The sequence below is a fragment of the Dromaius novaehollandiae genome, chromosome 20, assembly GCF_036370855.1.
Source record: "Dromaius novaehollandiae isolate bDroNov1 chromosome 20, bDroNov1.hap1, whole genome shotgun sequence".
Classification (NCBI taxonomy): Eukaryota; Metazoa; Chordata; class Aves; order Casuariiformes; family Dromaiidae; genus Dromaius; species Dromaius novaehollandiae.
In genome coordinates, this window is record NC_088117.1 from 8,805,596 (window position 1) to 8,832,609 (window position 27,014).

Below are 27,014 nucleotides of genomic sequence, written 5' to 3' on the forward strand. Positions count from 1 at the left end.
TGGGCTGAGCCCTTTCCCCCCTCCTCCTCCCCATTTTGCACTGCAGTTGCATAATAGGATTAGAGCGTAGTTTGACTTGCTCCTCATAGGCCGTATCAAGTTAGCGATGTGATCCTAGACAAAATAAATACTGCGTTATTTTCACCTTCGGATTCTCTGAGATTATGGTTATATCCTTATTTCCTATGAGGGGGTGGGCAATGGGCATTGAAACAACTTTTTAACAGTCTCGTATCAAAGTAGCCCAGTCTCGTTTCTCAGCCCAGCACAGGGCAAAGCCTAAGCCAAGTGTCATGTTAAGGACGGACAAACATTGCAACTGCAGCCTTCCTGCTGCTCGTTGCTCTGCTGTGGCAGTCGGCTGGGACGTGGGCAGTTCGGGACCCTCCACGATAGGCTAAATCTGTGTCTCTTAGAAAGCGGAGAGAAGTGAAAATCTATACTCATCTGAAGGGAAAAAAAGTAGTTTTCTGTCATTGCTTTCTAATGCTGAAGGGTGCCCTCGTGGTATGCTTAGACAGCGCCTTATTAAAAATATTTGGAGATTGAAAGCGCTGTCACAGATTCTTTAAACGACTACTGGGTGGCTTGACCCCAACTCACGTCCTCCAAGGGGACAAGCGAGAGCTGTTTGCTTGTATTACACTTAGGAAAACGATGGGGGGGGGATTCATGTGGATTTGGTACTTTTGGCAGGATGGTAGGTGCTGCGTGTGCTCCCCGGGTCTCGCAGCCCGAACAAGGCTGCCTGGCAGACCATGAGGAGGGGTAAACGCGTGTCGAGGGCTGCAGACTGGAGCGTTGCTCGTGGATCCGTGTGGGTGCTGTGTCCCGGGCGGTCCGGTCCCCTCTGCACCACGCACAGCCTCGCTGCAGCTTCTGGAAAGATTAAGGAGATTATGGTGATATCGTTGGAGGATTTAACTGTGCTCTTGTTATCTTAGTAATATGGGAAGCTGTTGAGGATAGGAGCGGAAAGCTGAGAGTTTCTTTACTATAATAGACTGAACCTTTTAAGATAACTGCTTAGAGGATGAAAGGAGCATTAGCTGCATGGGAAACCAGATGCAGCCAGTCAGATGCAATTTTGCCTAATTCAATTTCTTCTTTCAGTTTTCACATGTTAACAAAAACACAGCAGCGTTTGCTTGGTAAATAGCATGGGACTGTAACAAAATCAAATCTATGTGTATTTTTAAACACATTCTTGAAAATACTCTGTTGAGGTTAGGTTTTATAGAAGAGGTCCAAAACCTTGATAGAAGGTTGGCTGAGAATTGGGCACGTGTAGGTGTTTGTGTCTTTGGACCAATAACCATAATTTTTTTGCCGCGGTGGTCCTGTTCTGGAAGACTTTTGTGCTGTTAGTTTGCAGGAATGAGGATTGTTTGCAAAGTCCTTTGTGCTGCTGTGGAAAGAGGGCAGGCGCTGCGTGGCGTTGCAGCGTGCTTTGCTGGGTTCACGTGGGCCTGCCTGCTCGCCGAAGGTCCAAGTGTCGCGTGTTAGCGTTTTGCCGACTTGAGACCTTGAAGATTGTCTTAACTTGGTCAAAAATATTTTTTAACTGCTTCGAATGATTATTTAGATTTCTCATTGATGTTTAAGCTGGACATTTTTTTGCTCTCACTTTTATTCCCGCTAGTAAATATTATTTTTAAATGTGAAAGATGTGAACTTCTGTCATCTGCTTCTTCCTTTCTGCCTTTGCCAAACTGTGTAATTCCTCACCCGCTTCACACCAAGAAAGGGTAAAGAGCAGAAGGGAAGAGGCACAGCAAGTATTGCTGCCAATCTGATCTGGAGAGCAGAACGTGTCCATGTCCCAAATAGGGGCTGAAATAGTCTTGCTGCCTTTTTGGGCTTGCTTTACCAGGGAAAAGCAGGAACCTTGGTTAAAACCTGTACGTGTCCGCTGTGAAGTGCGTGCTGGTGAAGCCTTTCATTTTCTAAGGTAACCGAAATGCTTGCTCAGCTGCCCCGTTGCCGTTGCCCCATCCTTGGAGAGCTTCTTCTCATGCAGTTGGGCATGTTTCAAACCCAGTGCAGCTCTTGGCGGTGCCCAAATCCTCCGTTCTGCTCCTGGTGTCGGTGGGATCAGCGGGTAGCTCTGCTGCAGATCCCTTCGGAAGGAGGAGCGCGTTAAGCAGGTGTCGTTCCTCCAAGGAGATGCTTTCTGCTTGTTTTTCTCTCTTGCCTGTTTTCTGCTCCTCACCTCCTGGCCTCTCACCCACCATCGCTCAGTAGAGTTCTTGCTTTTATATGTATTTCTGGCTTCGTAGTGGCCTGCTCTAGTTTTGCACTTGCTCCAGTGGTTTTTGCCTGTCCCATCCTTATTAAAAGTCTGTTGATGGTGCTTATTATCGTTTCCCATGGGTTGTGGTGAGGAAAGTATTATCATTTCGTGCAAAGAGCCATGGACCCTCTTCAGACCTAAAACTGATGATCATCCATGGGCATGTTCATACTGTCTTGAAAACATGGTGTTTTCCCTCCCCAGGCTCAGAAACGGGCAAACCCCACTACTTCTGTTGCATAAGTAGGGAAACCCAAACAAAAATTTTAAGGTGAAGTTTTCAGAAATGCACCAGTGTCATTGGAATTCAGTTAGATCCTAGTTAATGTTTTCCTCCTGCCTCTCCCAGAGGGTCTAATCTAAGGTTGGGCAACAGTTCAGGAGCAGATCTGGGAGTAAAATGCAAATTTCTGCTGTATCCACTACTCCACTCTTTGTATCTACAGCTGCGATTAGCTAGTTGGAGAGGGATGATATTTACCGTGTCACTAAGGGGTTATACATGGAATAAACTCAGTGAATGAATCCAAGTGGAACTTGCAGATAATGTAAAAGTGAACTTATTCCTCTCCCCCCCATCACCAAAAAAAGCAAAACAATAGAATAATCTCTCTGAGAGCAGGAGAAGCCCCATCAGTCGGGATACTCGGTGTCAGACAAGATGAACCGCTGTGCTTGCCGGCGAGGGCCCCTTTGTGCGTAGGCAATGAAGCAGGTAGCCCCAGATGGCTGTCGCCAGCGTCGTTGGCGATTCGGGGCACGGAGGGGCCTCGCTCAGGAGGTGGAAGCGCGAGCGGAGCGGGTTAGGCTGAGGGAGGCCGCGTCTGGTTTTGCGGCTCTTTGTCCTTCTAGAGGAGTACAGGATCTTTCAGACATGATCGTTTGTCCTTCGGACTGGCTGTAACGCAGTGGACTTTGCAAATAGCGGCCGGGAGCCCGGGCCGCAGCGTGAGCCTCTGTTGCAGCGGGTTATACGAGCGGGTGACAGGATAGGCTGAGCATGATCTCACCAAGGGGGATGAGTCCGAAGTAAAACATGAAACCATCCTCCTTTTTGGAAGGATCTGTTTTACAGATATACATGCATATATTTTTTTAATCCAGATTCCATCAGGCATAGGGAATCTGTGAGTGGCCACTGAGGAAATCGCTGGGCTGTTCTATCATATGTGCACAGGCTTGGGAACGTTTGAATGCATTAAATCTGCATAGCTCTTCTGCCATTTATCACAGCTTTTTTTTTTTCAGGGGGAGGGGAGAGTAGAGGGAATGCAAGGAAAGAGGAAAAACTCTGGACAGGATTTGCCATACCTCCAGGGAGATGACTGAATGCTTTCTGTGCTCCCTCGCTTGGAAAACCTTGCGGAAGAAGTGCCGGCGCGGTTTGCGAGAGCGCAGGATGTTTGCTTTGCGGGGAGCCGGGAGGTCTCTCCCGTCCCGTCCCTCGGGGCTGCCCAGCGGTCAGCTGCGGGGCTCCTGCCGCTTTTCCAGCCCCGTGCTGAGATTATTAAGGAAATCTGCTTGCTTTGGTGCTGACCAGGATTATTCCTATCCGAGACCCTTTTTGTGTGATCCCTAACGATGATTCATGACCTGGTATAAACAGTGATTAGCAAGAGATAGTTACGCTTACGAAAGCTTTTAGCCTACAAACGTCAGTATCTCCTGGTAAAAAGTTAATTTGGGGGAAAAGCTAAGCTAAGAGATTCTTGTGCCAAATGCCTTCCTCGAAATAAAAGTTATTGGAAGTCTACTTTTAGCCTCCACCTTAATTAAGAGCAGTCATTGAGGTGGCTTTAGTGGAGACCTGGATTATGGCATCACCTTTGGGCTCCTTCCAGGAGTCGAGGCGTCATCCTGAGCGTGGCATGATCGAAGCAGTAAGTCACAGTCTTGGCGGGACAGGGCAGAGGCCGGAGTGGGTGCGTGGAGGGAATGACGGCGCTGAGATGACAGGTTGCGTCGCGCTCGCTTCCGCCTCCTCGCTGGCGGAGGACACGTCCTGCAGACATGGCACCAGGGCTGCCTTGCTAGGAGCAGCCTGGCTCGCTGGGCAGCTCGGCAATGCTCTAAGCTTGCAGTTAAAGTCAGTGGTAGGAGATGAAGAAGCTACAGGGTGTTAAAGAACGTGTATGAATGGCAACGTGCAATTCCTGTGCTAAAGAACTGTAATTTCTGGGCAAATTTACTAGGGAATAACTCAAGGAAGGCTAAATACTGCTGGCAGCTGGCTGTGCGCGGCGCCCAGATGGATGTGTCCTACCTGGTTGCCTTGCTTCATGGTTTTGTGTCCCTCCTGTCGGGGCCCAGGCCTTTGTGAGTGTATCTTACTGCAGTCCATCGAGCTTCTGCTTCGCTCACATTTCTGCAGTCCTGCTCTCTCTTATTCACTTCACCCCGCTGGCCCAGGGCCTCCTCCTTCCCTTCTGGCTGTCCCCTAGCTCACTACAATCACCCATTTTCTCCACCCTCATTTTTCGTATGGTCCTTTTGGAAATGCCAGCCCTTACCACCGAGCTGGGTCCAGCATCTCCTCGCCGTGGTCTTCTGCTCGGGGCTGCAGCCGCCTGGCACGCGTCTCCCTGGTGCGTGGTGCTGAGCCGACCTGCGTGCTGGGGGGTTAGTGGGGACGCGGGTGGCTTTCCAGCCTGGCAGTCCTCATGGTGCAGCAGCCCTGCTCCCGCGGGTCACCGGATTTGCCAGCTGCTCTGCCTGCACGTCGGTGGCTGCCTCCGGCCTCCCCGGCTCTCGTGCCCCGACTTGGGGCGCTGACAGCATCGACGCGGCGTTGGCTCGCGGAGGGGATTCGGGCGGCACTGCCGGCTTTGCATCCGCGGGCGAGCAGCGCTTCAAGGTCGCGGTCGCCTGGCAGCCGGAGGGGAGCCGGCCTTGGATTTCCGGCCTTCCTGCTGAATCCGGCCCCGGCGGGGGAGGCGTTTTCCTTCCTCGCGGAGGATGCGGGATGCCCCGCCGCGCACGGGGGAGAGCGTCGCAGCGCCGCTGCTCGCCGACGCTGTGTGCCGGCTCCTCGGAGCGCTCCCGCTGTCTGTCTGTCTGTTCCAGGTGATTACTGGTGATGTAACTCGGCCTGGCCGACCTCCAGCCGCTGCAGCGCCCTGGGTTTGATAAGGGAGCTTAATGGGCTTGACAGGATCAAAGCGTTTGCATGGTAAAATGATTATAGCTTAATTTTCTGAAAGTGGATTGTGTGTTTCTTTCTTGCATTGTCCTTCCTGAAGCAAAGCCAGAGTATTAGAATATATTCTCATGCAGGAAACAGGAGGGGAAGCAAAGTTTCAGAGGTGTTTTTAAGGGGGGGAAAAAAAAATCACTCTAGTATGACCACTGGACTAGCTTATAAAGCAGTATTATTTGCCTTCTCTGATTCACTTTATAAATATATCTCCCTACAGATATGATTTGGCTAGGAAAGCAGGCCTAGCAGCGTGTCCGCTTGCTTTTTTGCTCTCTGCCCGCACACGTGGTCTTACCTTCTCCAAAGACTGCAGTAGTGCTCGTGTCCGTGAGTAATCACGTGGGGAGCCTTTAGCAGCGGGTGATCTCAGCAACACAGCGAAGACGCCAGCTTGTCTGTTGATCGCTAGTGGCACTTTTAGTGCCAAAGCTTAGAAAATAATCAGATTTATTATTGTTTTGGGGTTTTTTTTAGTGTTTCCCCACTGTTATTCTGGGCTTGTCCAGAATCCACACTTGACTTCCAAAGGTTTTCTGGCATCAGTCATCTCGGTTTATCACTGGTGAACTGGTACAGCTTATACCAGGTCTTGAGACCAAATAAGCAGTAGTGTTACAAAAATATTTTTGTGTGATTGCATCTACCTTGCAGCTCCTTGCTCGTTAGTATTAAAAGTTGTAGAGAGCTGCAGTCCCAGCTGACAGGACAACGTTGAGGACGCTTGGCCTGGGATTTCTCCTTCCAAATCCCCTCTACGTGTCCCTGCGCAGGAAGGATATTTAGCACCGAGTGGTAGGGAGCAGGCGGGGACCGATGCTGAGTAATGAAGAACAACTTCACGGCGCGTTTCCTGCTCCTCGCCCCGCTGCCGCGCTCGGTCCCTTCGCTGCGCTGACGCAACTGTTTGTGCGCTTTGTTGTGACCTCAGTCAATGAACTTAATCCAGATGGAAGCCAACCCCTCCAAAAAAAGATTTTCACGTCTTATTATCCTGGATTCATTCCAGCACGGGCGCCTGCAAAGAGGCGCCAGCAATTTTGGAGGAGGGCATGGCAGAGCGAGGGGCTGCCGCAGCACTTGGCCTTGCCCGGCCTTTCGTTGTTCTTGCTGAATATTACACGCCCAACGTGCTGCCGTGCACAAAAAGCTTTGGCGCTTGGTGTTTGCTTACCTGCGAAGCTCAGTTTTTAGTGATCTCTTTCTCCCGAGGCATCTCAGGACTCCCGCAGATGTGCAGAGCGCGGTGCGCTAAGCAAGCTCGCAGCTGCCGTCTGCTTTTGAGAGAGCAGCAAGGGAGAGAGTGTAGCGAAAAAGGCACAGCCTTGTAGTCAAATAGGAGAAATGATTAAAAAATATTACGAATTCCAGAAGTGCTTACAATATCGAACTCTGTCTATACCATGTTGTACAGCTCTTGCCCTGCCTAACTCTGTGCTTCACAATCTGGAGATTTCATTTATAGGATAATTAAGAGATTTACCTTTTAAAAGTTTTTTGGCTCTGTCTTTAAATCTAACTCTTCCAGTAGTTAGGCATGAGCCAAAGGGTTTACAAAGCAGCAAACAGCCTACGTGAGCAGAATTTACTGGCAGGAGAAAGAGGGGCTTTCCCTCCGCCCGTATCGGCTGCGCACGGCTCTGGGAGGGCACGGGCTGCGCATGTGGCAGGAGATTTGCCTTAAGGACTTGTCCGTATTTGGCCTTTTGATGCATGAGGACCGCATATGTCAAGAAACAATGTAAATCAGAAAAGCGTAGTGCGTGGGTTAACCAGATGGCTTTTATCAGCAAAAATGAACCTGTTTTTTCCTCTCTGTCTCTTTCCTCCAGAAGCCCTTCAGAGGCCGGTAGTATCCGATTTTGAGCCCCAAGGTCTGAGCGAAGCGGCTCGCTGGAACTCCAAGGAAAACCTGCTGTCATGTCCGAGCGAAAATGACCCCCATCTCTTTGTTGCACTGTACGATTTTGTGGCGAGTGGGGACAATACCCTCAGCATAACTAAAGGTAAGGCCGCCGGGCAGGACGGCGTAGGAATGCATGAGCGGGTGCGGAAGGAGAAACCACTATGGAACAACTGAGTTATACACTAAACCCTATGGAATTTTTTTTACTGTGGGAATTCTTCTTAAACAAATACAAATATTTCACAAAGTCGTAACCTTTTAAAAGGTTAAAACTGTCTGAGGTTTTGTGCTGGACAAGAAATCGTTTGCCAAAACTAAGGTCTCCACTAGGAGCAAGAATTTTAACTGAGAAGTTAAACTAAGCTGATTTTTAGGTTGGCCTCTGTCCTTTTAATTGTTCTCCCGAACGCGATTCCTGTATGCAAAATGACTGCAGAGATGTAGCGTTTTCTTACTCAGTCCTTCCGTTCCTTGTGTGTACTCCAAGTCACATCTGCTTTCTGGGCTAATCAAGATGATTTTTTACTATTTATGCTCTCCTGTTCTCTGCTAGCCCCTCCGAAGCCAACTCATTTCAAGTATAATTTCCTAGATTCCTTTCTAAGCTCAAGCAGTTTCAGAACTGCTGCAGAACCATGTGAGAGTCTAACAAACTCTGAAGCATGTGCGTGACTTTGTCTTCGATGGGTCCACTCAGGCTTAAAGACATGCACATGCTCCCTGCTCAGTTGGATACCCATTTCTGTAGGAGAGTATTTAATGATCTGCAAGCCAGCAGGAATCATCTCTGTACTCAGCTCCCAGCTTTGCCAAGTCTAATAATTGTAATAATTGTGTTCTCTTGCTGTGCTAAGGTGAAAAGCTCCGTGTCCTGGGCTACAACCATAATGGGGAATGGTGCGAGGCCCAAACGAAGAACGGGCAAGGCTGGGTCCCCAGCAACTACATCACCCCCGTGAACAGCTTGGAGAAACATTCCTGGTACCACGGACCGGTGTCGCGCAACGCTGCCGAGTACCTGCTGAGCAGCGGCATCAATGGCAGCTTCCTTGTGCGAGAGAGCGAGAGCAGCCCGGGACAGAGATCCATTTCGCTGAGATACGAGGGAAGGGTGTACCACTACAGGATAAACACTGCGTCCGACGGAAAGGTAGGCAGCACGCTGTCCAGACTGCAAAAGAAAACCTTCCTGCTATACTTTATCCACCGACTGTACAAGGTCAAGTACTAACAATTGAGTTGCGCAGTGCTGATCAGTAATTGCAATATTCATCACTTATAGTGGTAATAAGCTGTAATATTTCTGTCAAAGCCATGAGGAAACGAGTTTATTCCTTTAGCAAACTTCCAGGGAGGTATAACACAGCTCAGTAGCGAAACACATTAAGGTCAAAGTTATTAGCGTTATGTCAGAGCAGAATGCTCTAGATACCGTTAATAACATACTCTAAGGATGGGTTTTCATCCCCTATGTTCCACAAATAATCTCTTGGACTGGAGAGATTGTCAAATCGGACGAGTCTGTGCCTGTTGCTAATAATCCTGTAAATATTAGGGGCAGAATAACTTTACAACTATTCCTCACAATTTTTTTAACTACAGCTTTGGTTTCTCTACGGTATTTCAGGTGAACAGTGAAGACGGGGTAGGCACTTTCACTTTCATGTGGGCCCCGTTTCTACTTTCCTTACAGTTGTGCTGCAACGCCTTGCTTGTGGATGCTGCAGGGAAATATTAGCTTAAAAGTGTATTTTTTTTGCAGATTTCTTTTTTTTAAATTATATGGAGACATTTCTATTGGCATTTGATTTTGGAAAATCTTGTTTTTGATGATTTTATTTTAAGCAGTAACTCCTTAAATCCTATGCAGGATTGCAGGATTGCAGTGCGGATCTGGAGCGTGGCTGCTGAGGCCCTTTTTGCTAGCATCTAGTAGTTGACAGATTCTGTACCATTAAAATATATATTAAAAAAAAAAAAAAAAAGAGGCTCATAGTAGAGGCCTTCCGTGGCTAATTTTCCTTTGTCCCATGAAAGCTTTATTCTTCTCCCAGCAATGGGTGACAGCAAAATCTTTAGTACAAGAATGTGTTTATTGAGTAGAAATCTTTAGTAAAAGAATGTAGGTGATGAGTACGCATTGTATCCTATTAATCAGATTCATCACTCTAAAAATCTTTAAGATAACCAAATTTTATTCAGTAATGAAACACTTCCTATCTGCTTTTGCAGACAGATTGTGGTTGAGACGATTCTGGGCATATTCTTTAAGACAACGTACTCCCAAGTGATGGTGCTTTGATTCTTCCTTTTCCTCCTGCGCAGACACACTCGGTGCTCAGAGTCAGTACTGCGTACTCCGAGGACTGCGTGGCAGTCTGGAATATTATTCCTCCCCCTGTCTCCGTAGCTGATATTCCCTCCTTTCAGACTGATGCCGGGAGATGAGCAATGTTTGCGTGTGAGCGTGTCGAGCCAGGACCTCCTGTAAATAAGCACATTGGCCATGGGGCTATAGCATGTGGTCCCCATTTGAACTGCATAAGGGCTTGGCATGTGAAGGCTTTCAACCTGACAGAGCTGGTTTTATCCCCAAAACGCAGTTCTGCAGAGCTATGATAATCAGTTCAGGTCTGTACTGGCCAGGTTAACTGCTCATTTTCCACACGGTTGCTTTAATTGGTGCCTTTGAGAAAAGGTGCAGGTCAGCACAATTGACTCGAGCAGCTCTGCAGTTGATGGTGGTTGGAAGTACAAAATCCAGAAGCAGCAGAAAAGACAGCGGTGCCGGAGAGCTGCGGTCCCGCGGGGGCGAGCGACGAGGTAGCCACGGTGCTGCCCCTTCCCGTGCCAAAGGCTTGCAGCCCTGCCAAAGGGTTTGCCCGGCTTTGCCGGGTCCATGCCGTGGGCGCTGGCGTGTTAAACCACATTGGTTTGAATTGGAGTTACCAAAGTGGGCCGTGACGTGCGGCAGCCGAGCAGCCGACACGCTGCCGGCTCTGCGGCAGGTTACCGGCTCTGCTGCCCTGCTCTGCCCCAGCCAGGCTGGGGATGCAGTCTCGGTCGGCCTGTCCCCCTCCCTTGCCAAAGCCTGGGGGTCAGAAAGAAAAACAGCAAATATCCACGCTTTCCCCCTGTGAAACGGGGTCCCGCTGGTGTGAGCTGCTGGTGTCACCCTCTGCTACCCTTTCCGAAAGGAAAGCGCCTATCTGCAGCTGCCCGAGCGCCCGGGGCTGGGCCGTTAGCCAGCCTGGCCGAGGAGTTTCACGGCTGCAAGGGCTGCAGTGAGGATGAATGGCTTTGCTGGGATCGTATCCTGCCACAGTGTCAGGAGCAAGAGGTATCACAGGAGCACGTGGAACAAGTGCTGCTTGGCATGGAAATGTGCTGTGCATAGCACGGCCTTTATTCATTTTTTTCCAAAGAAATATTGAAGGGACTAGGAAGAGGTGAGTATGTCTTAATTTTAGCAGTAGTTAAACTGAACCCGTTGAGATTCGACAACTTAAAAAAATACACATATCCTCAGGGAGTTTTCTCTTTACTTCCCAGTGTAATGGGTCATCTCCTTCTGGACCACCTTTTTAAATTTTGGAGGGAGCTCGTTCAATAGGACATTTGTTGATCGGTTGGCACAGGGCAGCTAGTCGTTTGGTAAACCACTTCCGCAGCAGGGAGGACTTGGTTTTCCTGCCTCGACAGTACTTGCGGCAAAGCCTCCTAGCGCGTAACCAAACTGAGCAAACAGCGTTGTCCAGCCGCTGCTTAAACCCCTGTCATTTGGGACCCCAGGGTTGTGTGTCATGTCTGGCTCTGTCCCTGTTCCCTCTTGGAGCTTCCAGTGGTTCAGCTGGACGCAGACCCACTCTTTCATCCTGGGTCTTTGTGGATTTTTTTGTGTGGGCTTTTAATTTTGTCTGCTGACTGGGGGGAGAAATCCCATCGCTTAAGGACGCGTCGGAGGTTAGCACGGGTCAGCTTACCCGCCCTAGTAAAACACACTAGCCAGTGTTAACAGAAGAGACGCGGTCTGATGGCAGAAGCTGTGGGTGAGCAGCTGATTTGCACAAGCAGAGCAGCCGGGAGCCCCTGGAAACAGGGCCAGCGTCGCAGTTTGGCTGGCGATACGCAAATTTGCCTGGACGGTATGTCAGCAACGCAGCCGGGAAGCAAACTGCGTGAGCCTCCTGCGTCACCCCGCATGCTGCAGAAGCATCGAGGCTATCGCCTCTTCATGGGCACAGCTAGCAGCAATGGGCAGTTTTTTCAGGGAATTTTATTCAGCAAGCAGTTTGCACCAAGCCTGGGTAAAAGGGGTCGGTGGAGAAGGGAGGTTGCAGCGAAAAGGCTGAGCGTGCACGTGGCTCACTGCGCTGCGGCGGTGGCATGCCGTTCATAGCTGCTCGTTGTTTCATCTTCTTGGGATACGTGCCTCAAATTCCAGATGAAGATTTAAACACGTCAACATAACTCTGGTTTGCATTAGTGCTGATAGGAAGTAAGGCCTTCAGGAGTCCGTGCTCAGATTTAATCCCTGGGAGCTTAGGAAACTCTGCCTACAGAATGGGCACATGTATTGTTTTTTTTAATGTGAAGGGAAAACTTTATGCGTGTTAAAGTATGGAGAGTTGTTTTATGGCCTGAACAAGGTGATTCTGAGTTCTGTTCCCCATCCTGCTAAGCGTTTGCTGTGAAACCTCTGGCCAGTTGTTTAACTTCTTTCTCCATCTGTAATAAGGTCATGTAATCTGTCACTCAAAATATCTGATACCTGTAATTTCCCTGAGATCTTGAGATCATGAAATATAAGCCATCATAAAAGCATTGCCAGTTTCCTTTTGCGTTATTCCCTAATATTTCCACACGATACCAGAGTTCAGCATGATTTTCTACATCCATACTTTTAGATTTTACTCTTCAATGTAATTTGTGAGCTGCTAGTACCAGAAGTTGTTCCCAAACAGGTGTGGTTTGTTTTAGCTGTCTAGACCACTGGCCAGCACTCGTGATCATAAGAACTCTTTGGTTCTTGCCCTGCAGCTGTAAAAACCTCTTTTATGCTGTCCCTTCTCTGTTCTCGGGAAGATGTTTTTAAGGTAACTTCGCCTCTTCCCCTGTGAAAGGTGTTTTTCTTATCATAGTGTTGAAATGAGATTTGATCTAGTTACTTCACCAAAAGAACATTTGACCCATTTTGGTACCGGATTGAGAACATGCTCCCCAGGAGGATGCCTCTATTTGCTAGAGACACAAGTTTCCGTAGGAGCTTTGCTATCAGCAAATGTATCAAAAGAAAAATAGGAGTGAAGGGAAAGTGGATTTTTCCAGTCTAATGTGCAAAGCCCTCCCACTCCGTATGTGTGCATCCAAAGGTAATGGTGTTGTCACCGGAGGAGTTACTTGCATGGCTTTTGTTCAAATAGCAATAGAAAGATTGGCCACTGTGCGTGTTCTGTCCTTCCCTGGAGTTCAGGTGTTGCTGCCCTCCGAGGAAATGCCATTAACCAGGAGTTATGATTTTGCATCAGTGGAAAGGTAGGTTTTTGTAGCTGCCTTTTTTTGGGTGCTGAATGCTGTATAGTGCTCATTTCCCAGAAACCTTATGGACGGATAAAGGGGTAGCTTGAAAGCCGCCAGCCGCAGTGCCCCTGCAGTCGCCTGACCTGGCCGTGGGGCTGTTGTTCATTTGTGTGCTTTGCTGTTTTGGGTTACACTGTGAGTCTAAGCTGAGCGTTTTACCTTTCTGCAGCATGGCTTTTAAATAAATCCATGGCATACATAGATGGGCAGTTTCTGCCAGTAGTGACAAACCATAATAATCACTGTACATACTTAAGCATTTAGCTCTTTCTCAAAAACTTAACTAGGAAATTGGACAAGTGTCACTCTAACCCTTTGTGATTTTCTTGGATGCTACAGCTGCTCTTTTCACTCACCTTTTCTTATTCGTAGTCCTTCTGATCTCATATGCTTGAGGATATTTGACCTTCTCCAGTGCCTCTCATTCCCTCTCTTTGAGTTTGCTGTGCTAAGCAGATGTCTGCAAAGAAGGAACATCCACATAGCAATTGCCAAGCTCCAGTCCAGAGGCTCTTCTCAACTTTGAGGTCTTTTTTCTCCCTCCAAACATCTTTCTCTCTTGCAAATGCATCACCCTTCTCTGGGCATACCCGCCTATTGCTGGAGCTTCACAGACACATTTTCTTTTTCCATCCAAAAATTCTGTCTAGGTGGAAGAAACGGAATTTGGCCCCAAGTCTGGGATTTCAGGATGCCTGGCAGCCCTGTCAGCTTCCTGGCCTCCCAAAATCCCAGACAGATGGCCACTGCACAAGCACTGGTGAACTCTTCAGTGCTTATACAGCGAGTCAGAAGCATTCAGGAAATTTGAGCATAGCTATCTACATATAATGTGTACCATAGGGACCAGTGCATTGCACTCTTTTCCATAAGTTGATATTTCATGGGCAGAAATATGGGAGACCTAACACAGTGCTTCTTTCGGCAAGGTTGTCCTTTGCCAGACCTTGGTCCTTTATACGAAACATGGAAGCCTTCCATCTTCTGTATACCACTTCTAGTGCAGGCACCAGTAAAACAGAGTTTTCTCCTTCTACTTCAGGGATTATCAGCATCACTTTTTATCACGTTTCTAGCTTTTGCCACCTTCCCTAGTAGAAGACTGGGGTTGAGTGTGAAAACGGAAATACCGAGTTGTGGTGGAAAGGAGTTACTTGTCTAGTATCTTTAATAGGTTTTTAGCCTCAAAATGCATCTTCAGTGTAAATGTTAAAAAGGTAACGAAGCATGGGTTACCATGCCCCGCAGCAGGCTCTCATTCAAAGGCAGTGCTTTTATTTCTGTGCATTGCCTCTGTACAGTGAGACCTTAAAGTGCGTTATAGATCTGTGCCCAGCACAGGAAAGGAGCAGACCAGCTGTCTAACTTCACACACAATACTATGCAGAAGCTTAGGCCAGACGCAGGGAAGCCACCAAAATGCTAATGAAACTTCAAGGAGAATTTAGGCAGGTAAAATGTCATAACTGAAATAGTAATGTGTTCAAGACACTGAGGTGGACATCCCCTGCTCTTCAAAACACATTGCACAATCTTTACTCGCTAGCCTTATGAAAAAAGACATTTTAAGCAGTAGCATGCCAATCTAATGATATTTTACAATCATTAATTCCGTACTGGTTCATAAAAGTCCATGGGTTTTCCCTGAATCCTTGGATTTCTCCTATAAGCATTGTTTTTTCTTGGCTCTGAGCTAGTTAGACAGCAGGTTGAGCTCACAGGATTGCAGGCCAAGTAGAGGTGATACAACACACTGCTGTCCGAATTTTACAATGTAGTTTCTATGTAAACGCCCCAATATGCATTTTGTGAATGAACTTTCTCTTTCTCCTTGCTCCCTAGTTGTATGTCTCTTCAGAGAGCCGCTTCAACACGTTAGCAGAGTTGGTCCATCATCATTCGACTGTAGCAGATGGCCTCATCACCACTCTACACTACCCAGCACCCAAACGCAATAAACCCACTATTTACGGAGTGTCTCCAAACTACGACAAATGGGAGATTGAACGAACTGACATCACTATGAAGCACAAGCTCGGTGGAGGGCAGTATGGAGAGGTGTACGAAGGAGTCTGGAAGAAGTACAACCTTACAGTGGCTGTGAAGACTCTAAAGGTAAGGCTCAAAGCTCTGAGCTTTCCTGTTCATCTCCTTTCAGCAGGAACAGAGTTCAGGCTGTCGGCCTGTCCTCAGCCGTAGTTAGGCAGTTTGGGCTGGTCGCAGCCCTTTCTTTCCATACCGTAGGTCTGGAAAAGAGACTGCGTCAGTAAGGCCCTTCCACTGGGTATTTCTGGAAGAACTTGATTCTATTATAGCTGTGTGTGATACCTGAAAGAGTTGTAACTAAGGAGGAGGATGGCAACAGTGCAATTTTTACTTTAGAGCAGAAGAAAAACCTTACAAAAGTAAATAGTGCTGTGATGTCTCACATTCAGGCAATGGCAAACGTGAGCTGTTCACACATGAGCACATTGATACAAGCTGTTGTAATAAGGAAAATTGTGGACTGTGACTCATGCAACATAAAATTCAAAAGCTGTGTCAGGGAGACTTTTAATGCTTTGATTGTCTGTCTTATGTGGCATCTTTCCCAAAGGACAAGCTCCCTATGTACCTGGAAACCCTGAGCAGTTGTTCACAGCTGTGCACAATCGAAAGATACAAGAGGAGGAAAAAGTGTATCCAAGCTAAAATATATTAAATTTTGTAAGTGGCTTTAACAAGGAGTCAGATAATCAGAGTTCTGTTTTGGCTCTGCACTGTTAATTTCTCTGTAGCTTGGTTTCCTTGTCTCTTGAAATGCAAATAATGCTCCGGCAGTTCATAAGGTCATTGCTAATTCATTTATGTTTATAAAAGTGTCTTGAGATCTTCTGGCACCATCCGCACACATTGCATTTGATTGCTTAATAAGAGTTTATGCTAACTTGACACCATGTTCTCCTTCCTCGAATGGGGATGTGGTTTGGGCTTACAGAAACAAACAGCAGAGGGTTTGTGTTTGTTTCTTTCTAGTTTTTTGCACAGGGAATTTTGAAATGGAGAGAGCTGTATAGATGTTTTAGTGTCAGCAGAAGAAAGTTTCCCTGATTTGGGGAAAATATTTCTTCCTTACTTGCTGAACAGTGGCTACTTCGGTATTTCTGGGTTGCTATGGCTGCGGGAAGGATTTTCATTTCGGCCTCTTGTTGTTCGCCGGAGATCCCCGTTGCTGCTCCGCCGCCGAGAAGAGCCGGAGCGCCCGCCTGCGCGGGCCGCGGGTGACATCTAGCGTTCCGCGGCTCGGGTCCCGCCGCGCTGGCCGGCGTGTGAGCTGTCGGGCTGCTGGAGCCGGGATGTGAGCAGGCTGAACAAAATGCTTGTTTATCAGTGAAAGAGGAGAGCGACTGTTTCCTGGAGCGTGAGGTTTGCTGTAACGTCTGTGGTTATGCTTTGAGGATACCTGACATCTTCACGTTTTTTGTTTGCTCCAAATAGTAATTGTTGCATTCCTTTCTTCTCTCTAAAACCTATCAACACAGGCAGACTGTGCGTTATCCTATGGGATATCTGTGCAAAAGGAGAAGCCTCAATGCAGAGCATGGTTGTTTCGAATATGTCAAATAAATATTTAATGAAACATGACTAAGAGTAGCTCATAATGTAATATGGAGCAGCATGTCCCCCTGGGAAATGTCAGAATACCCAAAAAGAGTCTTGAGGAAAAAGCTCAGTCTGAAATTATGCACACTAAAACCATCCTTAAAAGCAAATTTATAATCCACTTTCCTTAACTCCATCAGTCTGCTGCCTGACAGGTGGGATTATGGCTTTCTTCAAAGTTTTGGGAAATATTTTGAAATCACCTTTATATTCCAGTTCTCCATGGGAAAACAAGCCCTCCGCAGCTGCTTCACACACACTCAAATGACTCTCTTTATTTTCCTATGAGGGAATATTTTTCACAGCTTCGTATGTCTCCTCTTGCTCCTTGCCCATCTACCTCAGGTACTGTGTAAGAAAGGATAAAGGAGAGGGAAAACTAGAAGAAAGAAACCTTCCAGCTTCTTTTTGAACGGCGATGCTTAGGAACGCCCATTTGTTGTTCAGCTCTCCCTCGAGTGTCTAAATGCAGCTCACAGCTAGCTCAGAAGACTGGAAGATGACAACACGAGGCAAAAGTAGCACAGGCTGGTTTTCAGTTGCATTAACTGTGGAGTGCTAGCCGCTGTGTTGGCGCTGAGCTGTTTCCCATTGAGATATTCCACTGGAAACTCTGTGGACAGGACACATCAGTACTAATGAGGGTCTTTTCTTGTACCACGACACACCTGGCATTGGTGTTTTTACACCTGGTAGTGATGGAAAGGTGGACCAGGCAGGCAGGGACCTGGTAGCTGGTGGTGACACCTTGTGACCTGCCTATGGTGGGGCTAAATCCAGCTGCTGTTGACGGCTACCAAAACCTGTTGCTCTGTGAGGGCCGACTGATGGTTGAGCTGGCATGAGCTGGTCATCTCAGCATGCTTCTCCTCGCACAGATGACTAGGCCACGTCCATTAGGACTGCCTTTTTATTTATTTTGAGCAGAGAAGCCTCTGTTTTAAACTAGGCACACGCAACCCTAGTGTCCCTCGAGGTGGTTTCTTTAAGTCAAAGTCAAGGTATGATCCTGGTCTTTGCTAGGAAAATATTGCTGGAACCGTTTTACTTATTCTGTGGTTTTATACAATAGAAGATTGAAACTGGATGAGTCTGATCCTTTTCATGAGACTGTATTTTCAGACATCATTGTTGCAGTAATTCTCTGTACGCTTCCCTTTATTAGATTAGTCACTGAGAGGTAGGAGACTTAAAACAACGGCGCAACTATACAGAGCAAAGCTGTCAGGGTTTGTACAGCATACCTAAGATAGGGGCGTATTTAGGGTCATTTTGCAACTTGGATTATTAACCCAGTTTCTTTTGCCAAAGAAAATGGTTTAAAGTTCTGCTCACGAGGACCTTTGGACTATTAGAATTGACGGAGCGCGTTCAGAACATTACAGCTGCCAATCAAACTAATTGGCAACGCGTAGTAAATGATGCAACGAAGCTGTTTGAAGAAGGTTCTCGTTGCTAACTGCAAAGCAGAGTGTTGGCTGGATCTCACGGCGGCAGCAGCCCTCCGTTATCGTTCTCACCAGCAGCAGTAAATCCTTTCCAATCCTTCCTTAAAACACTTCGTCCATGTAGGCTGTCAGCATTAATCCACCGCTGAAAAAAATATGGATATAGAAAGAAACGCTGCTTTAGAAATAGATCTATATTTTTGCACCACTTTGAAATGACCTTCCGGCCATCTGGGGTGTATTTGCTGCAGAATGTGTGTCTTTTGAGCAAGACTGTATCTTCCTCAGTTTTGTGTTGTGCCAAGCAACTTTATGGCGCTCAGCAAATAGGTAGTGACACATCTGCCCAGAACAGTTACGTCATGGGTCGGGCACTAAAAGCCAGAAACGGAATGTGTGAAACCTCGGGCTTTCAGCTACGGAGCAACTGCCCTCGCTCGTGCTGCCCTGCCTGCGAGTGGGCATTTCCTGCCCATACCCAGTGAAACTGGGGGGTCTGCATTTCAGCGGCTTCTCAAGCATTCGACTGTGGTCTATACTTCCCTTTTTTTTCCTTTCTTGTTTCTTCCCTTACTGTTTATTTTATGTTACCTTTTTTCCCTGTTAGGTGCACATTTGGCCTTTCCCTTTGCAACTCCTGAGTGATCCTGCACAAATATGGATCTTCTTTGCCCCAAAACTCCCCTTAGAATAAGGATGATAAAATCTGTTTTTAAAAATCCTACAAAAAACCCCCCACAGTATTCATAATTCCCTGGCACTGTGTTGCAGCTACAGGGAAAAACTACCTTGGAAGAACTGTGGTTTATATTGTCGGTTTGTGGTTCTTTTTCCGTCCTCAGACAAAAACCTGCTCCTCTTTTGTGCATGCTGGCCTTGCTAACGCTTTCCTGTTATTCTGCAGGAGGATACCATGGAGGTGGAAGAGTTCTTGAAAGAAGCCGCAGTAATGAAGGAGATCAAGCATCCGAACCTGGTGCAATTATTAGGTAAGTGATAAATACCAAGCAGAGGGATTTGAACTAAACCCTTGTGCAGTGATATGGATGTTAAGGAGCAGATAAGCTGCTTACCGTACCAAGGCTTTAAATACAGACACTTATTGTCTGGTGAAATTCACAATTTGTACCAGTAATACATAATTTTTAATGATCTCTTCTCCCTAACATTTAAGTTGCAAGAGTCTTAAGCGGGAAATTAAAACTGTCTTTTAACCAATTCCAACCAAAATTCATTCTATATGCAAGCACTATATTTCTGCCTTCTAGAGCTATAAATTGCCCTGGGGGGGGGGGGAAAAACTGAAGGTGCACAGATCTTCTCCAAAATTCAAGCTTTATGTTGGTCCTTAGGGGTATGCACACGGGAGCCTCCTTTCTACATCATTACGGAGTTCATGACATATGGGAATCTGTTGGATTATCTGCGTGAGTGTAACCGTCAGGAGGTGAATGCTGTAGTGCTGCTGTACATGGCAACTCAGATCTCCTCAGCCATGGAGTACCTGGAGAAGAAGAACTTCATTCACAGGTAGGAAGGACAGAGAGCACCCCTGAATCTCAAGCACCAAAACCCCTTTGATTTATTTTCCTGCCTTTCAGATTATTGCAGCACTGAATTCAGATGTGGTAGGTGTCCTACATTTAACACTCTAGTGTGTTGTATTCTGCTACAGTATATTATCCTGTCTATAGGCTGGTCTTCACATTGCTTTTCTGCCAGGGTAGTTTTTCTTACCTTTGCAGTAGATGCAGGTTAAAGACGTGTCAGTACTTGCGTATTTTTGACAAGGGACTTAATGTAAATGCTTCCTAAAATAACAGGCTCTTAATGGACTGGATAAGCTACTGTTCTTCCTTGGTTCTAACAACCATTTAAACCTGATGTAGACTGATGTTACTTCTGTGTGTACAGGTGCTCACAGCAAAGCCACCCACTTAGTGTCTCTTGTCATGTGTTCATTCTTGTTTCAGCTTTTTTTTTTTCCCCCCCCCATCTCTGTAGGGATTGTTTTCCACTATGGTTCAGATTGCATATTTCACTTTAATAAGCATCTTTGCAGTCTTAAAGTCTTAGAGACTTTGACCTTTAAGTGTGCTGCAGTTATGGCTAGGGCTTTGCGTTCTTTGTCTGTAGAAATGGTCTCCTAGCAATATAATGACACATCCTGGGCAAAGGTTTGAGATTTGCTGTGTTTAATACAAGATGTTCTCTGTGCCATAGCGTGACCTTTCCTGCCCAATTAGCTGGACTATGAAATCAGCACATGTTTTTTCATAGAGACAAATATGAAGATCGTGTGTAAAGTTCTAGGTGTTCCTCTAAGACGGACGTTACTTTTGCTGCGTGAAAGCCCTGTTTAAACGCTTCTGTCAGTCAATAAAGTGAACGGTGGTGCTGCAAATTAAAATTTTGAGCCTTTGATTTGTTCTGTTGAAAGTATTTCATCCCCTCAGCCTGGAGGAAGTGAACTTTAAAAACTGTTTTGCTTGAATCCCATTTGTCTGTTCTTGTTCGTTTCATTTCCTCTTATTTCTGATGACCCATTTATCTAAAATAAATAGCGTTTTTCCTTATCTGCCACCCCCACACCCACCTACCCAATTATTTTAAGAGTGTTGTCACAATTCACATCCATAGATTCAAATGCTGGGCTGTGACCTCATTTAATGAATCAGGAAGGAGGAGGAATTTGATTATGAGGAAGAGCTATTGTTTAGACACACGTTGTAGTAATCAGCATTGATGATGAGGCATATTCAAAAACACCGTGAAAATTTATTGGGCCTTTAGTAAGACGTACTTTTTTTTAAAGTTTATTCCGCGTTGAGCAGAACAAGCAAATGAAAAAGCAGAGTCTGCCTCATATCTAAAGAATATCTCACTCTAGCTTTCTGGTAAAAGCGATTTTTAATTCATTGTTGCATAGTCTGGAAAAAGTGTTTTTAGCAAAACCGACTATTAGGATAAATGTATTCCTGTGCTTCACCTTTTTATACTCATCAAATGTTTCTGATGGCACTAGCAGCACATCTGAGCCAGGGAGGTGAGGTGGCAAGTATGATTTGTGCATCCCTCACCTGCCAGAGTAGAGGCAGGTGAAATTTGGAGGAAAAGCTTAATTGGATTATTGTCCGTTATTTCAAACGGGTAAGTACTGATAGCAGAAGGCAGGATAGTTTTGAAAAGGCCACAAGCTCTCCTGTTTGAAGATTTGAGCTGCTTCTAATTGAAAGGTTAATAAGAAACTGCATTTACAGCCGGTTGTCCTGCAGCTACATCTTCAGGCTTTCTTCCACCTTCTTGTGAGGCAGCTGGGATTGCTGCTCTTGTAGGTGCAGCCTCTGAGCAGTCCATATGGTCAGATGCCATTTTTTTTGGTATGGTGTGAAGGAGTCGTGTCATAAGAGATACTGTGCTTGGGAGGAAGAAGAGGACACGTGGAGGTGAAACCTGGTGGTTGAGCAGGGCCTGGGCAGAGAGGAGTTCTGGGCAGGGAGGGGTGTTTTTGTTGTCAAAGGTGACTGAAGTGTTAGAGAGGTGGGGAAAAAGAGAAGCATGAGAATTTTTTTTTTCCCCCAGTGCTCATCCTTGGCTATTGATAACTTGAGAACTGACATTTCTTTATATTATTTTTATCCTGAGGGCGGCAGCTTTTATTGAAAGTGAGGGGGCTTCTTGAAGCTTTCATTTCAAATTAAAAAAAAAAAAGTTTGGATGACAGTCTTAGAAAGCAGGAATGAAAAATAAGTTTCCCTCTTACATGTATGCGCATAACTACATAATTTTTGTGTAAACCCTGATCAAAAAAAAAATCACGTGCAGTCCCAGGTTTCTTCAGGAACAGCAGGTCTCCTCGCTACTGTTAAAAGCAAGATGATGAAGACTTCTCATGGCCTATTTTTGTTCTGGTTTTTAGGGATCTTGCTGCCAGAAACTGCCTTGTAGGGGAGAACCACTTGGTGAAGGTGGCAGATTTTGGCCTGAGCAGGCTAATGACGGGTGACACGTACACTGCCCATGCTGGAGCAAAATTCCCAATCAAGTGGACTGCCCCAGAAAGTCTGGCCTACAACAAGTTCTCCATTAAATCTGATGTCTGGGGTAAGAATTTGCATGTACAGATTAATTCAGCTTGTAGCTTTTTTTTTCCAGGACTGTGCAAGAAGGACACTTGTGAAACAGTTCAGGAGAGCAGGTGTCCTGGTTTGAGCCATACTCTTCTATAAGCTGGTCAGAGTTCGGAAATTAATCTCAGCTAAGTCAGTCTTGAGTGGAAAACTTAGGATGCTGAGCTTTTTTTAGTAGACTGGGAGGCCCCATGTGTGTACAGCTATCTACATGCAGACCAGACTTTATACGTGTGAATTGCTGGCAAGTATGAAAATAAAGCACGCTGTAAAGTCTATAGAAATGTATGAAATGGGGCTGGAGTGCACCGATACTACTGACTCGATGCGGTACTGGCACAGAACTTTGAAGCAATATACTGTTATATAGCCAGGAACTTTCAAAGTACTTTCAGGAAGAAAGTGAGGATCTGGTTCATTTTATGTTAAAAAAAAAAAAAAAAAATTATGTGTGTCTGTCTAGTGATAGCTCCAAGCTCGTCTTTCTGCATTTTAAAAGAATAATCTTTAGAACGAGATGAGCAGAAGCAGCGAGAAAATTTGATGACAAATGGTTATTGAAGAGCCCTGAGGTGCCAGCGATAAGACTAGGCTTAGCTAAATGGAGCTAAATTCTATCGAATCTGACCACAAAAAGAAGTCTCGTTGTTCTTTTTTATCAGCCTTTCTTTGGGTTTTGTATCTCTCATAGCTGTTGGTCAAATTTTCACAAGTACCCAGTGGCATAAGATAGAAGTTTGTGGGACTTGGTTCCAAAGGCCCTTGGAAAATGTTATCCTGAGCATCTTCTATGTATAAAACATTGGAAAGTAGTGAAGCAGCAATGAAGTTTTTTGGAGTTTCTGGGGAACTAGACAGAAAAAGGTTTTATGCTGAAGGAATTGCTAGGAGATGGCTAACAGAAATGTTTTGGTGATGGGGGAGGAAGACCCAAAACGGCCTGCCAAGGAGTACGTGATGGCTGACCAAAGCGGTTTTCCTGCTTTCTGTTGGCGTGTGATGGTGCTGGGGGCTGAGGAGCACCCGCAGCAGTCTCAAAGGATGCTGCCATATTCCTGTGGTGGCTGCAGGGATCCCTGTTATATTTGGGTAGTAGAGCACTTTGGGAGAAAAGATCAGAAAGGAATATTGGGTATCTGTAGTTAGGGTTAGCCCAACCGTGCCTGTCCGTAGCCGGGGCGGGAGCCTTCGGGGATGAGAGCGAGCAGGCTGTCCCCAGGAGCCACTGCTGCTGCCAGCCGTGCCAGAGTTTAGACGCTTTCACCTCGCTGCCTGAAGACAGAAATGAAACGATGGTGCATAAAAATGTCTAACATAAATCGCCCTCGGTGGTGTTACCATATAATGTGATGTGATTTCCTTACTTATGCAGAATTGTAATCGCTTTCTCTTCAGGTTAAGAACAGAATACGGTGACTGAACTAATTACTGCAGGTTGCTGAACTGGTGTTGGGTCTCTTCTGTGTGCCTGACTCCTGGGTTAGTCGCCCAGCCTCGGTCCGGGGCTTGAATGCCTCACCTGTGTTAAGGACCTTTCTGAATTGCCCGTTGTGCTTTCCATGCAGCTTTCCCCATGGTCAAAACGTCTCGGCCCGTCCTTGTCTTGTTGCAGTTGCTGCTGGGTCCTGGGTTTCCCCTCTAGATCCCGCTGCAGCTGAAAGAGGGCACCCTAAAAACACTGCACTGCTGCAGCGTGCGAGTCGTCTCGGGAGAGGCTGGAGATGAGAGAGGAGCTGTCAAATTGACAGAGAGACTGCAGTGCAGCAGGGAGACAGTTTCAGCTAATCCACTGTGAAGTCTCTTAATTGTGCCTTTAATAGGACTTGAAGGATCTCGGGGCGTTCAGGTTTGCGACAACTGATACATTGAAAATTAGTCTAATTCTACCCTGTCATATTGCGGGAGACTCGTCTGTGCTGACGAAGAGGCTTGTTACGCTGCTTTAACATTTAAGCTGCTGTTGAGCATGGGATCTGAGCCACCTAGAGCTGGTTTAAGCGTGCAGCACTGTTTACTGACTATTCCCACTAAATATCCTCTCAAATTTAAGGTGAAAACTAAGCTTATTGATTTCTTCACTGCAGCCTTTGGTGTTCTGCTGTGGGAAATTGCGACGTACGGCATGTCCCCGTACCCCGGGATCGACCTGTCTCAGGTCTATGAGCTGCTGGAGAAAGATTACCGTATGGAGCGCCCTGAAGGCTGTCCTGAGAAAGTTTACGAGCTCATGAGAGCATGTAAGTGTTGCAAAGCCCTGCAAATGCTGCTTTTAGCTCTGCAGAGATGCAGTAAAAGTGCCTGGATCGGGTCACATGCAGCAAGGCATGAGGAACCCTCTGCATTTCCAGGGAAGATGCAATGCCGTGTGGAAGTGCTTGGTTAAAACTACTTTGCCCGGAGGATGAAAACACTATGAAGCCAGCTATTCTTTCTACTGGGAGCGCACAGGCCTGTGGGAGAGATTTGGTTTTCAGCTCAATGTTTATCTCCTGTTTTATGACAATTTAAAGAAAAGCTTGTGCTCTGAGGATGAAGGAGGAGCTTCATTAGGCTTCTTAAGGGATTGAGTGTTGCTCTTCCACTGTGGCCTTTTAATATGTGACTTATGGTGTGATATTTTTTTTTGTTTTTCTTCCCAGAGGTGCTCAGCACCTACGGTTACTTCGGCTCAGTGGTGGTTGTAGATACCAGCACCCTTCAAATCAGGTTTCTGTGTTGATATTTTATCTCGCCCGTTTTATAAAAAGGGGGCTGTAATAGCTAGTTCCTCCCGGTGTAGTGTAATGAATGTCTGTAAGGCTGGCTGGAGGTTTTGAGTGGTGTTGTTTTTTCAGGCTGGCAGTGGAGCCCTTCAGATAGGCCCTCGTTTGCCGAGATCCATCAGGCCTTTGAGACGATGTTTCAGGAATCCAGCATATCGGATGGTAGGTCTCGTTCCCTCTTTGCCATTTTTGGAGAAGGGACAAAGAGTAACTGCATCCTTAACTCTGCATGTAGCTCCTTTTAGACAACTTCACGGGCTGCTTTGCAATGAAGCTCAGTCATGCCTCGTACTACCTGGTATAAGCTGTGCAGAATGCAGAGAGATGCAATTACATGCGGGCTTTTTCTGCGTATAGGCACGTGCCTGATTTTAAAGGGCCAAAAGGCTGAACAGCCTTCAGGAACCTTTGTGCTGTTTGCTTTTCTTTTGTGCTATTAACGCGGAGCAACTCAGTAGTTTTTATTTTATTTTAATTGTGGTGATTTTTTTTTTTCTTCTGTGCACTGCAGAGGTGGAGAAGGAACTGGGAAAGAAGGGCATGAGGAGTGTAGTGAGTAACTTTCTCCAAGCCCCAGAGTTACCCACCAAAACACGAACATCAAGGAGAGCTGCTGAAAGCAAAGATGCCAGTGAGAGCTTGGAGACAGCACATGCTCGAGGCCAGGGGGAATGTGGTAGGTTTTATTTAAGTCATTATTCCTTCAGGAAATACAGAGGAAAACAAAGTATATGGTCAGCTCTGGGTCATCACTTAGAAAAAGACGTGTCTAATGACAGGTGACTTTCTGGATAGGTATTGTGTTTCCAGGCAGCAGGCTGCTGAGTTTGCTTTCCTGGATTGAAGACTCTTTTTATCATTTTTTGCAGAAAGATAGGTTGTTAATCTTGGGACCAGATACGAACACACAGCAGCCGGGAGTGTGAATCCTTAGCTGCCTGAGAGACTGACGCTATACCTGCCGTTGCTTAGAAAAGCCTTGGAAGTTCTTTTAACTTAATGGCTGTTGCCTACAGTTCCCTATAGACCAGAGCCTGAGCACAGAGCTCACTGATCATATTCTCTTCCCTGGTGGGGGATCAGTGGGATCTCCCACTGCAGCCGAGTGCTGCGTAATCTGCTATGTTCAAGCCTCTTTACACCACCAAACTGCATAATTTAAAGCAGGACGATGGCTCAGGTTTAGCAAGCCCCATAAGGGAGGTTTCTTCCCTGTTCCATCATACCAGGTTTATGCTTGCAGCACTGAAGAGTATTACTTTTGGCAGGTACCAAATACAATTTCAGCAAGGGACACGGAGGTATTTACAGTATCTTCCATGAAATTAAACTCTCAATCAATTTCTTAAAGCACGTATCTTCCATTCTGAGGTAATGAAAGCAATGGTTAAACACTGAATGTAGACCTGGATTTGTATCCAGTTCATTTGAAAAATAACAATGTAAAACAAAATATAATTTTGCAGGTGTGTTGGTCTTTTCCAGCTCCTGTTAAAGGTGCCTTCTCTGACCATTCATATTACTGCTGTCTTTTGCATAGTGACAAAGCCACCTAGTACTACATATTTCAGTAGCAAAAGTGCTGCTAGGAAAATAGGAAGAAAAGGTGGAAATGTAAAATGTTGGAAGAAGAAAGTATTAGTGATTTAGAAAGGAAGGTTATGTATAGAAGGGCTTGGAAACATAGTGATTTATAAATAGTGACTTAACTTTCTAATGAAAATACAGAAAATCTCCTATTCCTTAGGAGAAAGTCATGAAAAATGAGCACAGTGTGCCTGTATTTATTTGTTATAACCCAATTAATACAACACTGTTAAGGACCAGTAGTAAATCTGGCCTGCCATATATAGGAAATGTAATTGCCTAGTATTATAAGCTTTGAAGTAAAATAACTTCATTTGAAATACTTAAGAGCTTTGTGAGATTCAAGTGCAGCAGGAATAATATGATTTTAACATTATGCTGAGAATTATTTCACTCTTTATTATGAAAGAAAATATCTTGCATAAAGGGGAAACTGCAATAAAACTTTAAATTGTCAGTGTTTCCATAGCAAG

At 46.0% G+C, this 27,014-nt stretch overlaps 1 protein-coding gene across 3 annotated transcripts in view; it reads left to right on the forward strand.

Moving 5' to 3' along the window:
• ABL1 (ABL proto-oncogene 1, non-receptor tyrosine kinase) overlaps window positions 1-27,014 on the forward strand; it is an 82,770-nt gene that overhangs the window by 50,779 nt on the left and 4,977 nt on the right. For 2 of the 3 annotated variants that reach the window (XM_026101755.2, XM_026101756.2), the window contains exons 2-10: window positions 7,319-7,492; window positions 8,247-8,542; window positions 14,815-15,087; window positions 18,967-19,051; window positions 19,415-19,592; window positions 21,982-22,166; window positions 24,277-24,429; window positions 25,027-25,116; window positions 25,466-25,630. In XM_026101755.2, coding sequence (XP_025957540.1) covers window positions 7,319-7,492; window positions 8,247-8,542; window positions 14,815-15,087; window positions 18,967-19,051; window positions 19,415-19,592; window positions 21,982-22,166; window positions 24,277-24,429; window positions 25,027-25,116; window positions 25,466-25,630 — 1,599 coding nt within the window. Of the gene's footprint in view, window positions 1-5,356; window positions 5,463-7,318; window positions 7,493-8,246; window positions 8,543-14,814; window positions 15,088-18,966; window positions 19,052-19,414; window positions 19,593-21,981; window positions 22,167-24,276; window positions 24,430-25,026; window positions 25,117-25,465; window positions 25,631-27,014 lie in introns of all 3 variants that reach the window. The other variant, XM_026101757.2, reaches the window with a different exon arrangement.